Source organism: Notechis scutatus, chromosome 1, assembly GCF_049901735.1.
Source record: "Notechis scutatus isolate UNSWTSFEM ecotype Mainland chromosome 1, rNotScu1.2, whole genome shotgun sequence".
Classification (NCBI taxonomy): domain Eukaryota; kingdom Metazoa; phylum Chordata; class Lepidosauria; order Squamata; family Elapidae; genus Notechis; species Notechis scutatus.
Genome location: NC_142009.1, coordinates 163,185,507 through 163,210,059, shown reverse-complemented (window position 1 = coordinate 163,210,059; position 24,553 = coordinate 163,185,507). Strand labels below are relative to the sequence as shown.

Below are 24,553 nucleotides of genomic sequence, written 5' to 3'. Positions count from 1 at the left end.
AGCAGGAATTTGTGCAGCCACAATGTTCCTGCATACTTCTTCAGTGAAGTATTCAACCTCTATGTTTTTATACTTTGTTTCTTTCCACATCCAACTCCCCCACATAAAAGAATATGTTCTGATGGTCAGATTGTCTTCAGTCCCATCTGAATTTGTATATCCAAAAGTTCTGGATCACTAGGGCAGTTTTAAATTAAAATCCATAGTTCCTTTTAAGTATCTGTATAATCGTTTTACTGAAATCCAGCTAAATTGGAGAAGAGTTGAAGTGTAGCGTAGTTATGTTTCAGCAATCCTATATACAGTAGCTTATTATTACCAACTTCATTTGATCTCTTTGTTCAGTTATCTGGCAAAACTAATAACATTTGATTGATTTACACTACTAAAGAACTTAATAATAATAATACTTCATTTGCGGTCACAGACCAAAACACAAGTACAACAAAAGAAGAACATGGGAAAATTAATCATGAACAATTGGTCACCAAAAACTTAACTAAGCGTTCTCCTCTGATGGTTGCAGCTCTTTAAAAAAATTTGGAAACCTGAGAAGTGATGTATGAGGAGCCATTCCCTGGACAATATAAGAACAAATTACTAACATTGGGTCTAGAAGGGTCTGTTTCAAGGAGAGACAATAACTGCCTGCATTATACACAGGGCAATATAAAAGGACATGCTCCACAGTTTCAACCTCAGCTCTGTCACAGGGGCATAGCCGCTCGTTAATCGGGAGCCTCTTAAATCGTCCATCCAGTAGTGCTGAGGGCAAGACATTAAAGCGAGCTAGGGAGAAAGCTCTTCTATACTTGGGAATGGTTAGAGTGTAAAAATAGGAAGCCATCCTCAGTCCGTAATTATTAAATTGGCTGAAGATCAGAGGGGAGCAAGTTTTGTTAGCTCTGGCTCGTAGATATTGCAAGTCGATGTCCACAAGCCGTTGGACTACCCTAAATTGGGCGTCCTTAAGGCCATAATCTCCCAGGGCATCCCCCGTAAAACCTAACAGGTGTAATTTCTTCATCAGCTCCCTCTCCCAACGAGAAATATGAGAGTCAGCAAATGCCAGGGAGAGGTAGCTACCAGGACCTGCCAGAAAGAGCACCCGAAACCACCATTTAAAGGTGGTTTAAGTTTCACTACTGTCTGACTCTGCTGCCAGCTCTACCAGCCGGCGGCGGGCCACAACAGTTATCTGATCAGGGAATATAATCAGTGCTAGAGGGTATGGGCTTTGCTGCCTGTTCATATACAATGGGTTTTTCTTTGTTAGTGTCTTGATTAAAGCACGGGTATTGTTTTATTCTGATTGCTAGTTGATGTTCATGGACTGCTTCTGCCTGTCTGTCCTATATAGTGGCTGTTATATCCTTTTCATAGCTTGTATTAATTGTGCTGTATTAGATTGCGAGGTAAGGCACTTTTTGATAAGTGTGAGTATCCATTTTGTTGGGAGAAGTTGTCCAAGTCTGTTTCCTTTTTTTGGTGTTCTAAGTTATTGTAGTGCATTTGTATTTGCTGGAATAATCTTGGTACATAGATCCTCTTGTGGAAGATTGTTACTTTGGTAGTGGAGCATTTGGTTAATATAGGTTGTTTTACAAAAGACGTTTCTAATTTATTCATTTCTTCTGCTGATGAAAATATTCAGGAATGATAGTATATTATTGTTTTCTTCTTATCTTGTTTTCTTCTTTTGAAGATGTTGTTTCATGTGCCTTCTCTAATTGTCCAATTTTTTAAATGTCTACATATCAGTACTGGATCCATACTTTTGCTTGTGTGGGGGTGAATGCCCTCCAAAACCTCTTAGGTAAACCAAAAGATCCAATAGCCCAACATACAGTGTAAGGACAACCATTATGTAGGACAGACAGGGAGAAGACTAGCAGAGCAGCTCCATGAATACCAACCAGCAGTCAGAAGACATGACAAAAACTCCTTAATTGAAAATGAAAACTTTCACGGATAGATTCAATCATAGTTTCCACTGAGAAACTGTGAGCATTCTAGTCCGAGTTATATCCAAAAATGCCAGGAAATTTATGGAAGCTTGGCATTTAGACAAGTTGGCTATCAATAGGCATATAGTAAAAGTAAACCCATTTAGGCACCATTCAAAAGAGACAATAAAAAAGTTAAGAAATAAATAAAAAGAACAGACATAACATCTCCAGCAGCCAACACCAGACTAGCAATCAAATAGAAAGCAATATTTTAATCAAGGAACTACAAGGAGAGAAACACCTCCCCCTCCCCAATCAACACTGTCAGGACAAGCTAACAATATAAACAGGGAGCAAATCCTCTGTCAGTTGCCACCTTAATGTTTGCTTGTACTTCACTATTATTTGGTGACAGACTGCCATGAATTACGGGGAGGAGGGAAGGAAATGCTGCTTTAAGGTCACCCGGCATAGCAGTTACATACCATCCTGTGGCTTGAACAAAAATTACAAAAATATCCTGTCTGAACCTGACTGGCTGCGAGGGAGGGGGCAGATTGGGACTGGGAAATGGGAGGTAGCTAAGGAAGGGAAAAGTTGAACTTGGGGATTTGGGTGGGTGATTCTCAGTTCTGGCTATGCATTACTGCAATATACTTGACTTCGAATAAAACTATACAATTTTCAACCAATGAGGGCAAGGATCATTTCTATTTAATAATGATGGCAGATCTGACACACTCCCTCCTAGCAATGTAGATGTTACTTCACTGATGTTAGGCAGGTAATGAAATGTCTGTAAGCAAACAACTAAGCTCAGAGAATAGTAAGGATGCCACATGGGCATACTGCCTTCCTTTGTGTAGAATTTTGTCCCCTGAGCACTCCTGATAGCAAACAAATACAGGATTATAGAGTGAGTCAGAGAAATCTGGTTAACTTGTAAAATTTGAGAGGCAGAAAAACACCAGTCTCAGGTAGCACACAAGTCTGTAATATTAACATTGCTTATTCTTTCATAGAAACCTAGCTTTGGAAACAGATCTTTAGAAGTCTTTTAGTCCATGGTTATTATAGTAATTATAGTTATAGTTACAGATTTAGTTTAGATTATATGTATTTCAGTGTATGATCTGAAATCTTTGCTCTAAGTACATCGCTTTTCTTAGTGCAAGCCAGTCTGTTCTCAGAGATCAGTTACTTTGTGTATTGCATCTTAAGCCACATTCCCTTAGCAGAACACTAGAGGGTCTCAGTAGCAAGGAAACTACTTTTGCTGTATGGCTGTGGAGTGTTAGATTCAGTTCCAAAAGATCATGCACAGATGCAGCAGTTGTCAGTTATTTGTTAAAGTGTTGTGCTCAGTGTGGTGGGATTCAATTTTTTTTACTGCCGGTTCTGTGGGCGTGGCTTGGTGGGCCTGGCAGGGGAAGGATACTGTAAAATCTCCAGTCAGAGGTAGTATTTGCCGGTTCTCTGAACTACTCAAAATTTCCGCTAGTGGTTCTCCAGAACTGGTCAGAACCTGCTGAATACCACCTCTGGTTGTGCTGTTTGCAGGTTCACACATTATGAGACAACAACCGGTGCTGCATTCCTGCTTGTTTTTTGGTCCCTCTACTTATGAAATGCATGGTAGAGAGTTGATTTCCAGACTAATTAAAATGCAATTTATAAAACAAACAAATGTACTTAAAAGGATGGAAACCACATTCAAAATATTAAAAAGCTATATTATTTTATGGGGGGGTGGAATCATCTAAAGGGTTACAAATGCTGAAAGATTGTCTTTTTCTATAAATGCCTCTGGGGCCTAGGAAATATCTTACTTTCAGAGTTTCTTTTCCTCCTCCTTGAGAAAAGCACACTATTGGAATCTTTCCACCATAATTAGAATCTGAAAAACAAGCATATGACACATAAACAGATGGTTTTTAGCAATATTATAAATTTCCCTTATTTTGATTAACAGTGTATCAAAATCTGTCTTCCAGTTTCCAAATTTATTTCCACTGAAATAAGCCTCAATATCCACATGTGATATTTCCTGGGGATGATGGCTCATCCATGTCTTCCTCAGAGGCCTAGAGGGAAAATGAGAGCATTCCTGGCATGTCCGGAATTGCTTACTCTGGGCTGCTGTCAGAACATGCCTTGACTGGAGAAAGCTCACAGGCCAATGAGGAAGAGGGGGAGGAGCTGCCGGCCTTGGTGGATGCTACAGTGCGCAGGGCAGAGAAGTGGAGATCTGCCAGATTGATGGGAAAAAGGCCCCACCCCTCTTAATGGGCTGCACCGGGAGGGACTATTTAGCACTGCAGGCAGAGAGAGGCATTGCTGGAAGCAACGTGTGAGTCGTGGCCGGATGATTGTTTGTTTTTGCGGAACTCTGCAGCTCATGGATTTAATTCGGTTCCGGAGAGAGTTTGTGTTTGTAGCAGCTGGTTATCTTTTGGGTGGATTAATTGGCCGTTGCCTGGAAGGTTAGTCTGGAGCTTGTTCATGGCTGGCTTCGCTGAAAGCGACCCCCTGAATTCCTGGCTTGGACAATTCCTGTGACTTCTCCTTGCAAGCCCTGAAATCGGACCACCGGATTTCTTGACAAACCTCAGTGGAGGCCCCGGACCTTGGAGAGAATTTGGGGTGTTTATTTTTGGAGCTTATCCAAGCAGAACCTTTATTTCCAAGAGTGTTTTAGGTTTGGCTGTAAGTTTGTTTTGCTTTTGGTTATCTACTTGGCCATGAGCCAATTACTGCGCTAAGCTGGCAGCTAGGGGTTAACTGAAAACCTGAAATAGAACTGTTGGGGGAACAGACTGAATAAAGCTCTCTACACTAACCCTCATGTGTGGGTGAGTGGGGGCAGCACACCATATCAGATTGGCTAGAAGGAATAAATTGAATACAGCATTTATTGTCCCCTCATGGTTTATTTCCTGCTTTCAGCTAATTAACCAATTTAGATATCTCAGATATTTAATGTGCATGGGAACCAACATGTGACTCATCTGCCAAATGTAACTCATAGAAATACCTCCCCCTTTTTTTTATTGGGTATAATTGTCTATAAAACAGTGTGTGCCTGGAGCCTTCAGAAATTTATCTGCACAAGATGGCAGAATAGTTAGTTCTGGCAACTATCAACAAGTTGCTATCCTACCTTTTGAGTGTACAGAATTTGGCTACCTTACAGACTTTTCAGTCTTGGTTATTAAAGAAGGAAAGGACCACTGTTATATTCTGAGCATGGGCGCAAGGAACGGAGACGAGGCAGAGAACTAGTGAACTTCAACTCTTTATTAATGATTAGGAACAGAGCAAAAACCCTGGGCAGCAGCAGCTCTTTTATAGAGCTGGCTGCTGACCCGTTAACCAATGAATTGTGTTCAAACTTTTAAATTGTGCCCAATGAGAGATGTTCAACTAATAGCCAATCAAGCTGCTCCGTAAGGACCAATCCCTGCTCGCTATCCATGGGCCAATCAAAGGTGCAGGATTACGAGCCTGCTTTCTCGTGAGGTTGACAAGTTTTTATTAAATAGTTTTTATTAGTTCATAACAACCACATTTTTACTTGGGGGGACTAGTTTAGATAATTTGAGATTAGATGTGAGATCAATTCTATCCTCAAAGGATAGGAGTTTTTAAAATGACATTGATGACCACACTAAGTTCAGTGTCTGAATGTACTCTGGATAGGAGATGTTTCTTGAATCTCTGAGTCAGTATCATGGAATATATTTAAGCATGCCAGTCTGAGTTCCCTCCTACATGCGGACAGGAAGTATAAAGTAAGAATATTTGGGAATGGTGAAATTAGCTTGTAATAAGCAGTGGTGCAAAGTGATTGAAATTCTGTGCTCATTCCAAGTTTTTTATTTTTACAATCCAATATAGATAGGGATTTGGGAGTGAGTCCACAGTAGACTAGGTTGAAGGTTATTTTCTTCTTCCATGGCAAATTATCAGTTTATCTATATAACTGAACTAAGGATTCATTTTATAGATGTGTTTAAGCTAGTACTTTGATTGGTAGAAAACCAGATGGGCCTCAGCAAAGCTCTAACTGGAGAAGTACAACTGTGATAAAATTAGGAATTTGGAGCAGAGAGCTCATGTGAATTTAATTGCTTCTGGTGCAAGGATATCTTTTTAAAGAGAACACTTTGCACCAAACGTCTGTTTGATGAGATAAATATTTGATGAGGGACATGAATAATTGTCTCAAAATAATAGAATTATTGGCCTGAGCTCAAATAATACATGAAAAATAGTGAAATTGCAAACATTTTAGCATTTCAGAGGCACATTTACCCATTTAATCAGTTCATTTTAGATGAGAACATCCAAAATTAGCCATTAAACAAGGCTGAAGCAGGAACTTAACAAATAGATAATAAAGTAAGGATTATATAACCATTGGGAAATGATCACTTTTACAGTCTAAAAGTTGACCTGGAATGTAGCAGGTTATGAGTTATTTTTAGGTCTATACTTTCGGATTATTTCTTTTGAAATGCAGATCTAATTTTGGAAAGCTGTAGCAAAATCCTGCATGATTATAATTTTAGAATAATCTGTAGAATAATCTTAGCCAGGAGATACCAGTACTGTCTTCCTACCAGGAAAAGATTGGTAGCATTTTGCATGTAAAACCAAAATATTTTATTCTAATTTTGAAATGAAATCACTGATTCACATAAATTTGGGAGTACAGCTAGTTTTATTATGATCATTTGTTCAGTGACTGTTCAAAGTTATCATGCCATTGAAGGATGTATATTTATTTATTCAAATTATATGCAGTCTATCTCACTTTCAGCAACTCTGGGTAATTTATGACCATTGAAGCATCCCTGCAATCACATGATCACAATTTGGGCATTTGCCAACTGGCTTACAATTACAACTGTTGTAGCATCCCACAGTCATGTGATTGCCATTTGCAATCTTTCTTGACAGCTCTCCACAAACAATGGAGAAACCTGCAGGCGATTGCAAATCATTCCCGCAAGTTGCTCCTAATCCCAACACTTTTCCACCTGCCAGGGTTCCACAGCACCCATCCACTCATACTTTATGCAGGTGCCCATGCATCTGCTTACCTACCTGCACTCTGTAGCACCTTCCTGCAGCATCCATCCACCCACATTCAATAGTACCATCTGCAGTGCTTGCTTCCCCATATAACATAGTACCTGCCTGCCGATCCATACTGTTTAGTACTTGCCTTGGCATTAACCTTTCTTCCTGTAGCACTTGTCCACTATGGCCTGGCCACCTATTCCTATGTTGTGGTCATGCAAAATCCTCGCTTAACAATCCATACAGTCCTGCAATTATAGCAACAATTGGGAGTTCTGGAATTGCAGTCACTAACCAATGCAATCACATGGGATTATACTTCATAACTGCATTGCTTAGTGATGGAAATTCTTCTCCCAATTGTTGTTGTAACCCAAGGACTATCTGTATTCAGCATATTCTAATTTCTTTAAGAATGTATATGCAAAGGATATAATCTGCCTGCAATGAATTATTGCTTGAATGTTAGCAGCATAGCAATAGCAAGCTTATCAGAAGGGGCTAACCTTACATATGAAGTTGAAAACTTGATGGAAGTTAGCATTCATCCCTCCATTAGACTTTTGTTTCCCTACACTGCCTTCCCAATTGTACTAAAAAACAGAATAACAGAGTTGGAAGGGACCCTGAAGGTCTTCTAGTCCAAATCCACTGCTGAAGCAGGAGACCCTATACCCATGACGGCGAACTTATGCCACGTGTGCCAGAAGTGGCATGCAGAGCCATCTCTCCGGGCACTTTTTTTCAGTGCCATTGTAACTTTGAATGGTCACTCCACACAAGCAAAGTACCAGCAAGGGAGGGAAAAATAACTCCAGAGAAGTTCCTGAGACAGGAAATCTAGTCTTGCCAAGATTGTAATAAGGGTTAACGGAGAAGCAACACCAGAATATTTCTTTCCTGCCTTCCTTACAGGATTAGGCCAGAAATTTCTTCTAACAACTGGTTCTCCAAACTGCTTAGAATATTAACAACTGGTTATAGCGAATAGGTGTGAACTGGTAGAATCCCACCCCTGCTTGGAGGTCTTCTAGTCCAGTCCCCTCCTCTAGCAGGGTAACCTATACCAGGGGTGTCCAACTGGATTTCTTGGAGGGCTGGATCAACAATGCATTTGTCCTCCGCAGGCTGGCTGGAGGTGGGGGAGGAGACAGGATGCATTTTTTGGCTCCTTAATATTTTATCTTAAACATATTTATTGATTCACTCACTTGTTACATCAATATAGTTGCCTTTTAAATATAACATGTCCTAATTTTTTAAAAAATCTAAACAATATGTGAGTCAAATGAATGTATTCTTCCTCAAAAATAACTATAACATTTGATGTTAATTGATACTTAATTCAAAAATAATAATCCTTATTAGAAACTCACCTGGAATAATGCATTCTGAAATATATTTTTCTAACTGGGTGCGTAGCTTTGTCTCTATGCCTTGATACCCATGAGTTCCATTATCCACCAAAATTAGATGAGTATGGTTATTATCTAAGCAGTATAAAAGGTCCTTCTTGAGATCATCCATGATGTAGTGTGCTGAATAACATGTCTGGGAATTAGATAAAATATTTAGATATAAATTTCCTTTCAACATCATTTTTTTTTTGCATTACAAATTATCCTTAGCAACCCTTTTTCAAATTTTGAGAAATGAAGGTTAATAACACAATAAACACATATTCATTTTCAAGGAGCATAGTGATCAAACCAATATTTGCTGTTTGCTTTGATATGATATGCTGCTAGAAATCATTTATTAGGAATTAAGCTTTGTTATTGGTTTCTACTTTACAGTAGAAATTGTATACTGTCAGAAATTAGTTGTTAGAAATTAATTCTAGCTTAGTAAATTGTAGCCTTGATACTGGTTAGCATTAGTACAAAGTTTGTTATCTTGCTTCTGTGTCTCGCTTCTGTTCTTGGCTTCAAATCTAGGCACATCCTTGAAAATATAGAAGAAACTGTTATCCAGGAATATCAGGCCCCATAGATAAAGGAACCAGAGTAGGGAGTTTCCTGCCTCATAGGATTCTGAATCCTGAAAGCATTCTGCTGAATAAACAACTTGGCAGGGAGGGAAACTGCCCACACACAAGGCTATAGGAATGGTCCATAGATAAGGTGGACAGAGACAGGGGCCTGAGCAAAGAACGCTTTAAAGACCATGTTGGTAACAAACCTTTTATTTTTAACCTGTCTCTTACACAAGCCATTGTTCCATCTTGTCTCAAAACTTCAATTATTATTCCAGTTCCCCAAAAGCCCTCTCCTGATACTTTAAATGACTATAGACCAGTAGCTCTCACACCCATAATTATGAAGTGTTTTGAAAGACTGGTCTTAAAATATATACAGGATTGCCTCCCATCAAACCTTGACCCATACCAGTTTGCCTATCAGAATAACAGATCCACAGAGGATGCTATTGCCACGGCTCTCCACGTTGCACTGAAACATCTGGAGCATAGTGGGAGCTATGTAAGGATGCTTTTCATTGATTACAGCTCAGCTTTTAATACCATCATTCCAGATATACTGATTAAGAAGTTGCTAGAAATGGGCCTCTCCTCTCACATCTGCTGTTGGATAAAGGTCTTTCTTATTAACAGACCCCAAACTGTTAGGATTGGCAGCTATTTTTCCTCCACTCTTGCTCTCAGCACTGGCTCTCCACAGGGCTGTGTGCTGAGCCCCCTTTTGTATTCACTCTACACCTACAACTGCACTCCCTCTTGTCCCACGAACTCTATAATAAAATTTGCAGACGACACCACGTTAGTGGGACTCATATCAGGAGAAGACAAGACGGCCTATAGGTCAGAGGTTCTCAGACTGGTCTTGTGGTGCAAGAGTCATAACCTCTCCCTGAACATCAAAAAGACCAAAGAATTGATTATAGACTTCAGAAGATGCAAAGCAGAGCCTCTCCCACTATATATCAATGGAGACTGTGTGGAAAAAGTTCATAGTTTTAAATTTCTAGGAACTCATATTTCTGACAACCTTACTTGGTCAGTCCATACTATGGCCACTGCAAAGAAGGCCCAACAGCACCTGCACTTTCTGAGGCTGCTGAAAAAGAATGGTCTGGGTGAGAAGTTGCTGGTTACTTTTTACCGTTCTACCATTGAGAGCATTTTGGCATACTGTGTAATGGTGTGGTATGCTGGATGCTCTGTAGTGGATAAAAAGATGCTCCAGAAAGTTATAAACACAGCACAAAAAATCATCGGTTGCTCTCTTTGTTCTTTGGAAGAGATTGCAAAGACCAGACTCCTCTCTAGAGCACTAAAAATCTCCACAGACCATTCTCATCCTGGACATTCATATTTTGAACTGTTACCATCAGGGAAGCATTATAGGTGTCTTAAAATGAGGACTAATAGACTGAGAAACAGTTTCTTTTCCAAGGCAATAGTTGTCTTGAATCAAACAATGCATATGTGATTTAGCCTTATGTATATAGTGGCATTTTTAAACTATCTAACTTACTATATGTTTAAATAGGTTTTAGACTAGGTTTTTAATTATTATTTTAATTATTTTAATTTTTAAATACTCTGTAGTGTGATTGTGATGTGGTGTTTGGGACACTGTGCTGGAGAAGCTTTCAAATTTCATTGTATTTGTAGAATGCAATGACAATAAAGGTATTCTATTCTATTCTATTCTATTCTATTCTATTCTATTCTATTCTATTCTATTCTCTCTGATTGGGTAAACTTTGTTTCTAATGGGGTAAAATATACATAATATTCTGGGTCACTCTTGCAGGGGTGTGGATATTTCTTACATGCTTTTGTCTATGTTTTGGAAATAGTATTCACCCAGCTTTTGCTTTGGCCAAAAAAAATTAAATAAATAAAAGCTGTTGTTTTTTGCAAGCCTCGTCTCGAGTCTCATTCTCTTTGGCATCTCAGTGGCTTGGGGAAACTTCTGGGACCTTACAATTTGGACAAGAAATCACACTAAACTGACTTCATGAACTTTTGGAATCTCAAGCCCTGACCAAAGCTGCATTGGCTGCAATATCTGCAACATGGCACTCTTGAGCTTGCCCATGCATGCTGCCACCAGATATGTTAGGCATCAGCCCTTTTGCATTGGCAAAAACAATTTCTCCATGAAGAAATGGGTGGGCATGGTAGGAGACCATGATTTGGAGAATGAAGAAGTGGACCTCTTGTTTACATTTCACTCATTGATTCTACTCTTGTAAGCAGCCATTTGGAAATAGTGTACCAATTTTGATATGCAAAAGTTTCCCTTCATTTTTAAAAAACTTTTTTTGCTAAATTATAACTTAGCCCATCTTCATGTGAATATAATCTTTTTTATATTCTATCCTTATTCTGTCAATTTATATAATTCATTTCTAAGACTAATTTGACTTTCCACATGGGTTGCAGCTCAATTGATTGTTTTGTAAATGATACATTATTTGCAATATTCTTTCAGTCGTTTCATTAATAATTAATCAAGATCTATAATTGTTCAAGCTTCAAGAACTATAGACTATATAATGTTAAGATCTTGTTTCAAATCAGAATAGACATGAAGCAATAGAATAGATTTAAATGAGTAACTTTCCCCCTATATGTAATGTTGGGACTGAAATAATCCTGAATGTAAATTGTTAATCAAATTCAGTACCTCAATATCACAGCTTCTGATAAGATTCTCACGATTGGATACCATGCCCCAAGCAGCTATGCCGATAGCAACCACATTCTCTTCCAAGCTCCTGCTGATAGTATTATCTCGAACTACTTCTCCAATATACTTCATCAGTCCATAATGGGTTCCACTGGTGAATATCCAGGCTCCTGCACATAGTTTCAAGTCAAACATATTATTTGTTTATTCACTTACGAATATGTCACTCAATCTAGCAAGGATTCACAGCAATTTAAAACTAATAAAGCATCCACAAAATTTAGATTGCTCTGTGTAATTTCAAGCAGAAAGGAGAGCTTTGGTACTCTATATCATAAGATGCAGACTAGGTTCATTTTATTTTCTACTCTGCAACAAGTAATAAGTCTGGATTATGACTGAATTATTTGAAATAGGTGGCAGTAAAAGCTCAAATCTACTTTCCGCAAGATTTGTGATAAAATTATTGAAATTCCTATATATTACAACAGTGGTGTCAAACCGGCAGCCATTAGGCTGGATGTGTTACGCGCAGGCCAGGCCGACCCCAGCTCCATGAAAGGAAAAAGGTCACAAAACATCATGTGACATCAACGTGACAACGCTGCATTGCAAACACATTATTTTTCCAAGAAAATATATAAATAATATACTTAATCACATAACCTACTGTTCCTATGTAATACTTTTAATTGAATCATACCACAAATATACTTCCAATCAAACATATAAAGTATCTTAATTTCACTGTGTATTTTAGAAAGTGGTTTAAAGTAGTATTTAAACTAAATTATATTAAGTTCTATTTAATATCAGATAGGATGCAAAACTTTGCACTGTAAAATAGTAAAGAGCAATCAGTACAAACAGAATGAAAAACTAAGCGACAAAGTGAACAAGATATGGCTACATTATGGGGAACACAAATAAAGGAAAAGTTATCTAGATGATATTAAAAAAATAAATATGAAAACATGTTTGCCATCTCCTAATTACCCCTCACGTTTTATCAGCAAAATCATTCAGAAATATTTTTCTAGTAAAACATGTTCCATTTAACAGACACAGACAGACACAGATATATTGATAAAACTTTCCTCTTCAAATATTTCTCTTTGTGGCTTGGACAGGCAGTGTACATTCAGCTACTACTTCTGGATGTCACAACTCAACATAGACAAATAACATATTTAAAACAGTAACTTGTATCCTACCAAATTCTATTTATTTTGATAATGAATAAAAGTCTAGATAAAGAACCTCAGCATGCTTAATCAGAAATAGTTTTTAATGAAATAAAATCAGTTTATTTTTAAAGGCTGGAGTATTTACTCCATATATGACCTGCCTTACCTCCTTTTCTGGTCCATATTTAACCCATTAAAACCTATTTGTTTTTTGCTAGGCCAAGCTTAAGAAAAAAAAAGGCCTACTTTACCTTTTGACTGTGCAACATAAATCAACCGGCTGACAATTTTACGAACGCGTGGCTTTAAAGCAAAATTTTTTGTTCCACCTGTGACCGAGATGATGAGGTTGGGTGTTTTTAGATGCCAGTATTGTGTCATTAGGTCATAGAGGGTTTCAGAGTCTGTGTCACATGACAGGCGAATGTACTAAGAAATAAAAACAATTGTTACAATGGGAAAAGTCCTCAATTCATTCAAAATAGATATGTCTTATTTTGTCAGTGGCTTCCCATTTACACTATCCTTTACTTCTATTATGAAAATCCTTTTGTTATGCAGATTTTATATAACAAAACATTTTCTTTTATATATTCTTAATCCATGCATAAGTTTCCTTGTGCTCCTTTACAACATCTTAATAGGAAGGAAAAATAAATATTTAACAGCTCTTCTAATTTTGATTTTTTTCATGCTACCATATTTTGAATGGACATTCCAATATCCTTTTTTTTAAATTATACAGTCTGTCCTCATTTAGCACCCACTTGATTCCAGCAAAATGGTTGCTAAGTGAACCATGGGACTGAGAGAGATTCAAAAAGAATGAGAAAAAAGAAATCTCCAAGAATCTTGGTAATTTTTGCAAGAGAGTATTTTAATTGTATTTTGTAATTTTACTGAGAGTTTCTACCTGTCCAAGCTGATCCAAAAGATTTGGCATGCTGCATATCCTGTCAGCCAAAGAATGTTGACTGGTGGGAAGTAGCTTCTGTAGCCCTGCTTTATGGATTATTCGCCCTTTGTTTATTTGATTTATTTATTTATTTATTTATTTATTTATTTGATTTGATTTGATTTGATTTGGACTTTGGACCCCGCTGGCTTTTTGCAAAGGATTAAAACTTGGCTTGAAACTTAAAACCCAGGTTTGGGGCTCAGAATGTATTAAGGGCCCCGTTACTTGGCTTTGGGCGACTATAGAAAATAAATGAATCAATCAATAAATAAAAATGCTGCTTATGTTTACAGTGTGTACATACAATCTTAATCCAATATCTCTTACAATTGTGCCATTCACAGGCTGATATAAAAAAAAACACAAAAGAAAAAGGCAGGTGATTAACTTACCTTTCCTGTCTTACCCATATTTTCAAATGTAATGTCTCCAAAAGCATCAGTTGGGAATTCTTTAGTATGTTTTTTATAATTCCATTTCTCATTATGGTTAATCTGTATCTCTTCTACATGTTGTGATTTCAAATATCCACATTTACATTGGTTGTCACTATAAAGATACACATATGTAAAAACTTTTAGTCCGAAGGAATTTCTTTTTTACAAGGATATAATAAACTAGTAAACATTTTGATTAGCTTTCAAACACTTAGGGGAAAATTGCAATATTTTAACATTAAACTTCTCCAACTTTCCCAGATGGCAGTAACGGAGGAAGCATACATCTCAGGGAGTTAAAAGAGGAGAAAAGTTGCTATCAAACTAAGATAAATGATAGGAGGAGAGGTGGAGAGAGAAAGATAAATCATAGAATAAATCATGGAGAAAGAAAAAAAACTGGAGAAAGGAAAAGGAGAGGAAAGATTGGACCTCACCCCATTCCTAAGAGGTCTGTAAGGGGCGTGCATAAGTGCACCATCATGCCTCCCGTCCCTGTCCTGTTGTCCCCATTTAATCGTACCTATTTTCTGTATTCTTACTCATGTTTATACTTATACCTATTATTTTGTAAGCGATTGACAAATCAAATAATAAATAAATAAATAAATAAATAAATAATAGTAGGAAAACGATCCACAGCGAACTTGGCCTGCAGCCTAGTGGCCTACCCAAGAGACCAGAGGTCCATTGAAGTGAGGTGAGTGGAGAAGCAAAATGAACCAGCAGAGAACAACAAGGAGAGCTGGTGAGTGAGTGGGGTCCAGCTGTGGAGCAGGGAGGAAAATCATCCGTGGGGCAGAAAGGCAAGCTGACTAAGGACAAAGCAATGACTGGCGGAGAACAAAAGAGTGAGCTGGTGAGAGCAGCAGGGAGGAGGAGGAGAACCAGCTGTAGAGAGGAGACAAGAGATGAGCTCACTGTAGGCCATCCAGGTATCCTGTTTGCTGTGAGAAGCAGTACAAATGGGAGCCACATGGCTGGGGAGCCAGGAGCAGCGGCAGCACGGCAGAGGGGAGAGCCGGCATAAAATACCCAAACTATATTTGTACCAGATGTAAACTAATCAAGTTATTAGAAGAAAAAGTAAAGGATCTAGAGGAAACTCTAACCACTCTGAAACTCAACCTACAAAATGAGAAACCCCAAACCTTGCAAAAAGAGTATGCCCAAATTGAATATAAACAACTTCTAAAACAAGGGTCTTCAAACTTGGCAAGTTTAAGACTTGTGGACTTCAACTCCCAGAATTCCTGAGCTAACATGACTGGAAGAGGAATTCTGGGAGTTGAAGTCCACAAGTCTTAAAGCTATCAAGTTTGAAGACCTCTGTTCTAAAAGAATTGACCCCTTAGAGGAAGAAGAAGATAGATGGAAACATGTCACTTATAGAAAAAAACACAAACCTAGTACAAAACCCCCTCCAAACCAATCCACTCTGATGCAGCCCCACTGGTGCTAAGCAATCGATTTCATGAACTCTCACTAGAAGAAAACATGCAGACACATAGAAAAGAAGCACCATCAAATGCTTAGATAGAAAAACACCCCAAACCTCCCTAGGAAAAAAGAGGCAAGTGTTGGTGATAGGAGATTCAATTCTCAAGGGAACAGAACCAGCTGTCTGTAGATCAGACAGTCTATCCAGAAAGATATTTTATCTCCCTAGAGCTAAAATCAAAGATGTGGCTGAAAACCTAAGCAAAATAGTGATTATGAGCAGCTAGGCAAGAAAGTCAAGGACTTAGGTGCACAAGTAATTTTTTTTCATCTGTACTGCCAATGAAAGGACAACATCTCTTAAGAGAACAAAGAACTCTAGTAGTGAACCACTGGCTAAAGGATGTTGCCAAAAAAACACATTTGGATTCATGGATGAACTTCTGGCAAGATATAGGTTGCACCTCACAAAGATTGGGAAGAATGTTTTTGGAAAACAACTGGCTCAACTTATCAGGAGGGCTTTAAACTAAAATTGAGGAGAGAGGGTGACGAATCTTTAGGATCTCCAGGACCTAATTCTAAGCAAAAAACCCTAGAAAGCAAGTCAAATAATGAAGTAAGGAGGGATGGCAAGGAAGAAAACTCAAACACCAAATAGAAGATATAGGACATATCCAGTATCAGACTAAAGTTCTCAAGTGCCTATATACAAATGCACAAAGTTTGGGGAACAAACAGGATGAACTTGAACTGTTAATACATGAAGGTAGATATGATATATTTGGAATAACAGAAACTTGGTGGGATGACTGGAACATATCAACAGAAGGATACAAACTGTTCAAAAAAACCAGACCCCATAAAAGAGGAGGTGGAGGTGCACTGTATGTAAAGGACCACTATATTGCTACAGAAATGCATGAAACCAAAGACAAAAATCTCCTAAAATGTATATGGGTCAATATAAAAGAAACAAACAATGACATGGCCATAGGCCACCCAACCAAGCAGAAAAAATTGATGTCCTTTTTGGCAACCAGCAAACAAATATATGTACACTACAATAGTAATGGGGACTTCAATTACCCTGAATAAAGTGTGAATGAATGAATGAATGAATGAATGAATATAACTTTATTATGGTCTTAGACAGCAATAGACTTCAACTACCCTGATATCAATTGGAAAACTAATTCTGCACCAATCAAATCTCCAATCCTCTACTCGTTGCAGAATAACTATGCCACCAGATTTGAAATTCTAGACCTAGAAAACCTAGACTATGCCGCCTTTGGTCCAATCTAAGTATAGTATATAAAATCATACATTGCAATGTCCTACCTGTCAATTAATACTTCAGCTTCAACCATAACAATACAAGAGCAAACAATAGATAGATAAAAACTCAAGGTTAATCGCACCAAACTCGATTGCAGGAAATACGACTTCAGCAACAGAGTGGTCAATGTCTGGAATACTCTACCTGACTCTGTGGTTTCTTCCCCAAGCCCCAAAAACTTTAACCTTAGACTTTCTACTATTGACCTCACCCCTTTCCTAAGAGGTCTGTAGGGGGCGTACATAAGCGCACCAACGTGCCTACCGTCCCTGTCCTATTGTTTCTTTTATTTTTCTTATATGTATCCATGTATTCATAACTATGTTTTTACTTATACCTATTATCTTGTAAGCAATTGACAAACCAATTAAAATAAAATAAAATAAAATAAAACAAATAGGTTCCTAACCAACCTAGCTGACAACTTTGTAGTCCAAAAGGTAGAGGATGGAACTAGAGGGACAGGAATACTGGATATAATTCTTACAAACAGAGAAGAAGTGATAGAGAGAGTTGAAATTGCAGGTACCTTGAGTGAGAGTGACCATGTCATACTAGAATTCAACATAATGCAAACACAAGCAATAGAACATATAATGATACCAGAATCTTAGATTTTTAAAAAGCTGATTTCAATAAACTCAGAGAGAACTTGGGAAAGATTCCTTGGATGAAAATCCTAAAGGGATTCAACTCAAGAATCTTGGGAAACTCTAAAAAATACAATCATAAAAGCCCAAACCAGCACAATACCACTGAGAAAGAAAAACAAGAAATCCAAAAAGAAACCAGCATGGCTGCACAAAGATCTCTCTGACAAATTGAAAGACAAAAAGGGCAAGTACCTTTATCTATATGACATAAATATTTACTTACTTGGACTTGGCATCTTTAATAAAACACACACACACTCTCTTCTTAAAGTTCTCTTGAACAAAGTGTGCCAAATCCTTTGGAAGTAAGATTGAAAAGCTTTAGTGAAACCCAGATGTAGACAAGTAAAAAATAATTAGTAACTTAATAATCTTCCTTTAGAAGTATAATGCTTCCTTTAGATGTATAATGCTAAACTATTAATAAACAATATGTTTTACTTTTAAAAAGCTTTCAACAATCATTACTGTATATGATTGCATAACAAGCCTCAATGTAGTAAAATCTTGTACACCCCTCCCCACCCATTTCTGTTCAGTCTTGTCTGCTTCTTAGAGACTGCCTGGATAAGTCCCTGTAGTTTTCTTGGCAATGTTTTTTAGAAGTGATGGACCACTGCCTCCTTCCTAGGGCTGAGAGAAATGACTAGCTAGCCCAAGATAATCTAGCTGGCTTTGTATCTAAGGCAAGACTAGAAATCACAGCATCCTGGTTTCTAGAAGTCTTAACCAACTACACCAAACATGCTTTCCTATTTATTTAAACTTAGAGGATTACCATTTTCAAAACTAATATTGTATAAATTGAATTGATGAGGACCAGTTTGTTTGCTGCGGTTTTCCTGCCTTTTAGTACTTGAGCGAAACCCAACATTCTTCTTTCTTTCCTTTCTTGGACTGCTTAGAGAACTAGTATACCATAGAGTTCATCTAACAATGTCAAAGCAGTAGACTCAGTCTCGTTCTTAATTACAGGAAGATATTTTACTGCAGCATTCTAAGAGTTTAAAGCTCCTAATATTGATTTGGTTTGGATTTCTCTTCTGTTCATTTACTTTCCATTTTATTGATAAAAATAAACTGTTAACACTTCTATTTCTGAAAGCATTTTTAATTTACAGCATTTTTGCACAACTGTTTAAAATATTTTCTCTTCACGTGATAATTATATTTAACATCGGCCAATGTGTCTGGAAGGATTTTGTAGATATTATTTGTATAGAACTAGTTTTATTGATTGATCACTTACACTTTCACTGTATGATAGATCTATGCTCCGAGAGATACTGGAATAAAGACTTCTTGAGCTCTGCAGAATACCATTGTTTCTGCCTTTCATGATGTCTGTGAAATCCAGAGTAATGATATCTCCTAAGAAGAAAAGTAGATTTATACTTCATACTACCATGTTTCCCTGAAAATAAGACTTGGTCTTCTTGTAGCTCCGAAATAAGCACTAGGGCTTATTTCTAGGAGAAGTCTTATTTCTTTTTGAGTGATGCCACCATGCAACGGGGTGGTGGTGGAGCTACCCCGCATACCTTGCACTAGCTTATCTCAGGGCTCCTGTAGCCAGCCCATTCATGCCCCAACCTTGCCTCATGGCACTGGCCCACTACTTCTGGCACTGGCACGGCTCTGGAGCAGGAGGCTGAGTGATGTGCTAATGCAGTGGCCATAAAGCAAAGCAGTTGTTGGGGTATGGATGGCCTGGCTGCGGGATCTTGACGTAAATGGTGCAGGACATGTGGGACATCTCCACCACTACCCCACCTCACCTCATGGCCACAGCATCAGCATGTCTCCTGCTCCAGTGCTGCATCGGTGCCAGAAGAAGTAATGGGCTGGCTGCCATGTGGGCTCCTGATACCATAAAAGCATATCAATTGTTCAGTTGAAAGTTTTATATTAAACATGGATTTGAGAGTGACTTCTGTTTCATATTCATCCCTTATTACCAATATTTCAATATCTCTGATACACATCCAAAAACAAGTCTGAAATCTCTTATTTAATATTGTTCTGCACCATGTTTACAACCTACTTACTAGTGTAAGTGGATACTATCAATATGAATTATCCACTTATGTTTATTAGCAACACCATTGGAAGATTTATCATAATTATGTGGCAGCTTGCAGAAGTGTTCCACATCTGTGGCATATCAATGTGTACTTGCCTAGCAACCATTTCCAATACAGCTGCAATTTTAAAAGCTTGACACATCTGGAAAAATTACTCTAGGGAACAAGTATCACCTGCAGTGAAGTTAATATTTCACTTACTATAAATGTAAAAGGATTTCTAACCAATATTTCCAGAAAATACTAATTTTTTTTCTAGAAAAACTGAAGCAGGAAAGAAATACCTTTTCTGTCCCAGCATTTTATAAGTTATAGATTTAGTAGCTTTTTCTGTAGCTGGGTAATATATTAGTGTTTTTGGAATACTTGAAAGTGATTGCACTGTCTCCAGTTTGTGACTAATATAAAATCATACACTGCCTGTATTTCACTTCTATCATTGGAGCTTTACAGATTTGCACCATTACGGTAATAAAACTACTTTTACGAGCTACTTGTAACTCATTTAAATCCAATGTACAGTTTCTCATTTTAAGAAGTGTTCTGCTGGTTTCTAGCAAAACCTAATCTTAATTGGCTAGCCTTTGTTGAAAAGCCAACAAACATAGCCAGAATAGTTTTTGAAAACTATTTCTTAAACAATGAATACATTTTAACTGAATTTTAACATACAGCAGGAAGGGGAGAAGAGGGAATTAAGACAAGCCTGTATGTTTCTGAAAGAGCAAAATATATTTGTGTAGACATTTCAACAGAACAATTGCATTTCAAAAGACAGAGAAATAGTCCATATTATGGACTATTTAAGTCCATATTAAGTCCATATTATAGTGCTTTAGAGTAGATCAAAACACATCCCATTTCTAAATGAAAAAGAGATTGACATTGATACTTCAACTAACTTCAATCATTCTAGTAATGCATGCTGTAGTTCGGCATGTTCAGTCCTGCATCATATCCTTAACTCAAAGGTAATTTAATAACAACTTAATTGTTTATTATATATTTTCATACAATTACAATACTCATCCTAAGTCAGGCCATGAACTAGTAATAAGTCTGCACATTTCCTCTGTATAAATGCATCAATTTAAGAGAACATCCTGAATTAAAAACATAATTTTCATCCTTACAGGATTTAAATTTTAATAAGTTGTTTCCAAATTTATTTAAGAAAACCACCCCATTAAATGAGAAGCTCATTTAATATTAACAAGTGAATCAACATGTAATTTTTGATAGTAAAGATCCAAGTATCTTTATTATCTAGATTTATTTTAAAGTTAACTATACAAAGCCATATAAAAAGCCTACAACTTTTATCTAGAAGTTCTACCAAAAATGCTCATACAAGAGGCTATTAAAGATTATTTTGCAGGATTTAAAGCAAACTAATACTGACACAACCAAAAATCTTGGTGTCTTCTTTTTTTGTTAATTCAAATCTCATCAAACATTTTTATTAGGTTAAAAATCTTGGTTAATCTTGATAAAGTCCAAGGAAGAAAAACACACCATCTAACATACCTTAGTTACTAGAGTACAGTCCTAAGCTACCCAGCATTTGCCTTGGAAAAGTAATGTCTGCAACAGAGGAGTTTTGAGATGCCTCTTATCTCCAAGCTCCTCCTTTAGAGCTGTCTCATTTCATCTGTTTAACAGGGAGAGAAGCTGAAGAAGTTGAGGAAAAACCAAAAAGTTGCAACTGAGCTGTCATGAGGCAGTTGAATGTATTGGCAGTTGTATGTTTACAGTGTTGAAAGAAATAAAAAATCATTCTTTTTTTTGTAAAAGTTTTATTTGGGTTCTCACAAAACATAATGAAAATAAAACATCTTTTTTTTTAGAACAGCATGATTCCAGGTTATCACATCTTCATACAGACATAATCTCAGTTACATATTCACCTTTGTATTCAATTTCAAAAATCATTCTTATTTAAGTTACTATGTAGAAGATTGCTGTGATTTAAAGTAAAACAGCATAAAATATAACAAACAGTTATTTATTTGGAAATATTACACATTATGGCTGCCCATCTTACATATATAAGTTATATATGGTGGCAATTCTTTCAACAAATCCTTAAGAAGCAACCCACAAATACTTTATAAAAATCTATATATAGAATGTTGAGCTGTAATTTATATCAAAGCTTCATGCTGCTTGGATTTGTGTTTTGAGTTTTTGTTTTGAGTTTTTTCTTGCTACAACATTGATTATCTTAAATGTAAAGCTTAACTACAACATGTAGATTTTGTAGGAAATACATTGATCCCAAATATATTTTATCCCTGAAAAACTGCTATTTCTAACCACAAATCAATGAGCAGAGAAAGCAATCTACACTTAATCTACTTATTTAATATTGACATAACTCCCACAATCAGGTCAGTGTTTTTCATCTATAGCCGATCTATGTTAATAAATGTGGCTATTATTTCTATTCAAAATGCATTGTTTTCTCCCAGTAATTGATGGACTTTGAATTTTCCTCAAAATATTTCCTGAATTAAGCTTATCATAATTGTATATTATTTTTTATCATGGAAATTTCATTCTATTAGACAATGCAGCAATATTAGTAATTCTACTAATACTACTGCATAATAACACTTGGGAAATCTGGAGACCTACCGTATTTGCCGGCGTATAAGACGACTGGGCGTATAAGACGAGCCCCCAACATTTCCACTCAAAATATAGAGTTTGTTATATACTCGCCGTATAAGACGACCCCCCCACTTGGAGGCATGCAAGTGAAAGTGACGCGCCTGCCCCCTCCCCCCCGGGGGAAAGTGAAAGGCCTCCTCCCTTAAGCAGCCCCCGCGTGCGCGCCATCGGGACTCCAAGGGTGGGGGATGGACAGCTGCCAACTCTCTCTCTCTCTCTCTCTCTCTGTGTGTGTGGTGTGGAGGGTAATTCCGGCTATCTCTGGCCTCCGCTCGGTTTTAAAGTCGCTTGGCCGGTTCCCAAGTCACAAGCGCACGCTGGCTGGGAGATGCGGTGCTGGGTGGCAGCTTGGTGCTGGGGAGGCGGATCTTTCTCTCTTAAGCGGGGAGGAGGGGACAAGAGGAGGGACGGGATGGGACAGGGGGCGGGAGGAGGTCCCTTGCCTTCTTCCACCGCCCATCGGACCCTTTTCTTCCCAAGGGGACCCTGGAAAGCAGCTCGGGAGCTGGGTGGCCCTGCCCAGCGGGGTCCCATCAGGAACTTCCCGAGGACACCACCACCCCGCCCCAAGCACAGCCCTCCTGGTCTTTCAAAGAGGGAGGGAGAAGTGGGAGGAGCAAATTGCCGGCCCCGCCCCGCTGCCCAGAAGGAGGGGCACCACAGTCCACCCCCACCACCTTCTCCCCCCCACTCCCCAGGCCATTACGCGGCTTGGGGCTGGCTGGGCGAAGCGGTCCCACCAGAGACCCTCCCGCTCCACGCCCACCCCACCTACAGATTGGCCTCCGCAAGCGCCCCGAGCCAGGCGGAGGGTGGGTGGGTGGGTGGGTGGGAGGAGGAGGAAGAGAGACTCCGGCTGGGCTTGAAGGGGCTTCGCAAGTTGCGGAGCTCCACCCCCGTCGCTCTTGCACCGAGTGACAACAACGTATTTGCCGGCGTATAAGATGACCTTTGTTATATACTCGGCGTATAAGACGACTTTTTTGCCCTGAAAAACATGCCTTCAAGTGGGGGGGCCACTTGGAGGCATGTTTTTCAGGGCAAAAAAGTTGTCTTATACGGCGGAAAATACGGTATGTATTTTCTTATACTGTATGGCTCTCCAGATTCTGGCGTGACCTGAAAAATATTGATAAAGATACTGATAAAGCCTCTATTTCTTAAAATGTAGAGTTGTAATTGCAGGAATGTTCCAATCTCAGATGGCAAACCTCAGATAAACAATGTTTCCAAGCAAATACAACTCAGGTAAACAAAGTCACTAATCTAAAGGAGGATTAGAGAGAGGAAGTAAACATATGTTAGACTTTAACTAGAGATAATTAATTGTATGGATTACTGTGCTAAACAGTAATGAAAGTTAAGCAGTAACCAAAGTTAACCAGTGATGGAGGATAACTAAAAATGTGTATAAATGCAAGACTAGACTCCAATAAAGATCATTATGATTCAGTTGTTCATGATCAAACAACTCGACTGCCTCATCATTACAACATTAAAAAAAAAAACTCACATCCATCCACATATTGAATAATTCTGTCATGGTCAAGGTCTTTGTGATATTTGTGATAGTACAGTAACATATTCAGTGCCTTAAACTTGAGTCTTCACCAAATAGGGTATGAAATGAGCAGCAGGGATTTTTAGAGTACAAGGGAAGTTGAAGAATGGGAGACCTTCTGATGATTGACAATAAACATCTTCAAATGTTTCTTTATAGCTGTAAATTTATAGTATAACTAATTATAATTTAAAAACATAGAATATATTTCAACATAGAGGAGAAGGTGGTGGTCAATGCTTGGAATGTACTACCTGACTCTGTTGTTACATCCTCTAACCCCTACTCTTTTAACCTTAAACTATCCACTATTGACCTCACCCCATTCCTAAGAGGTCTGTAAGGGGCGTGCATGTGCACAATCATGCTTACCATCCCTGTCCTATTGTCCCCATTTATTCGAGCCTATTTCCTGTATTCTTACTCATGTTTATACTTTTTTCTATTATCTTGTGATTGACAGATCAAATCAAATCAAATCAATAAATAAATAAAGGTGATCAAACTGACCCATTTGCTCATTCAG

At 38.0% G+C, this 24,553-nt stretch overlaps 1 protein-coding gene across 1 annotated transcript in view; it reads right to left on the bottom strand.

Moving 5' to 3' along the window:
- TRPM8 (transient receptor potential cation channel subfamily M member 8) overlaps positions 1-21,362 on the bottom strand; it is a 106,301-nt gene extending 84,939 nt beyond the window's left edge. The window contains exons 1-8 of the mRNA XM_026679005.2: positions 21,321-21,362; positions 18,959-19,080; positions 17,933-18,006; positions 14,230-14,386; positions 13,131-13,308; positions 11,690-11,862; positions 8,411-8,585; positions 3,779-3,846 (exon numbers count right to left, since the gene is read on the bottom strand). Coding sequence (XP_026534790.1) covers positions 3,779-3,846; positions 8,411-8,585; positions 11,690-11,862; positions 13,131-13,308; positions 14,230-14,386; positions 17,933-18,006; positions 18,959-19,048 — 915 coding nt within the window. The 5' untranslated portion in view covers positions 19,049-19,080; positions 21,321-21,362. The remainder of the gene's footprint in view (positions 1-3,778; positions 3,847-8,410; positions 8,586-11,689; positions 11,863-13,130; positions 13,309-14,229; positions 14,387-17,932; positions 18,007-18,958; positions 19,081-21,320) is intronic.
- Between the last annotated feature and the right edge of the window lie 3,191 nt (positions 21,363-24,553).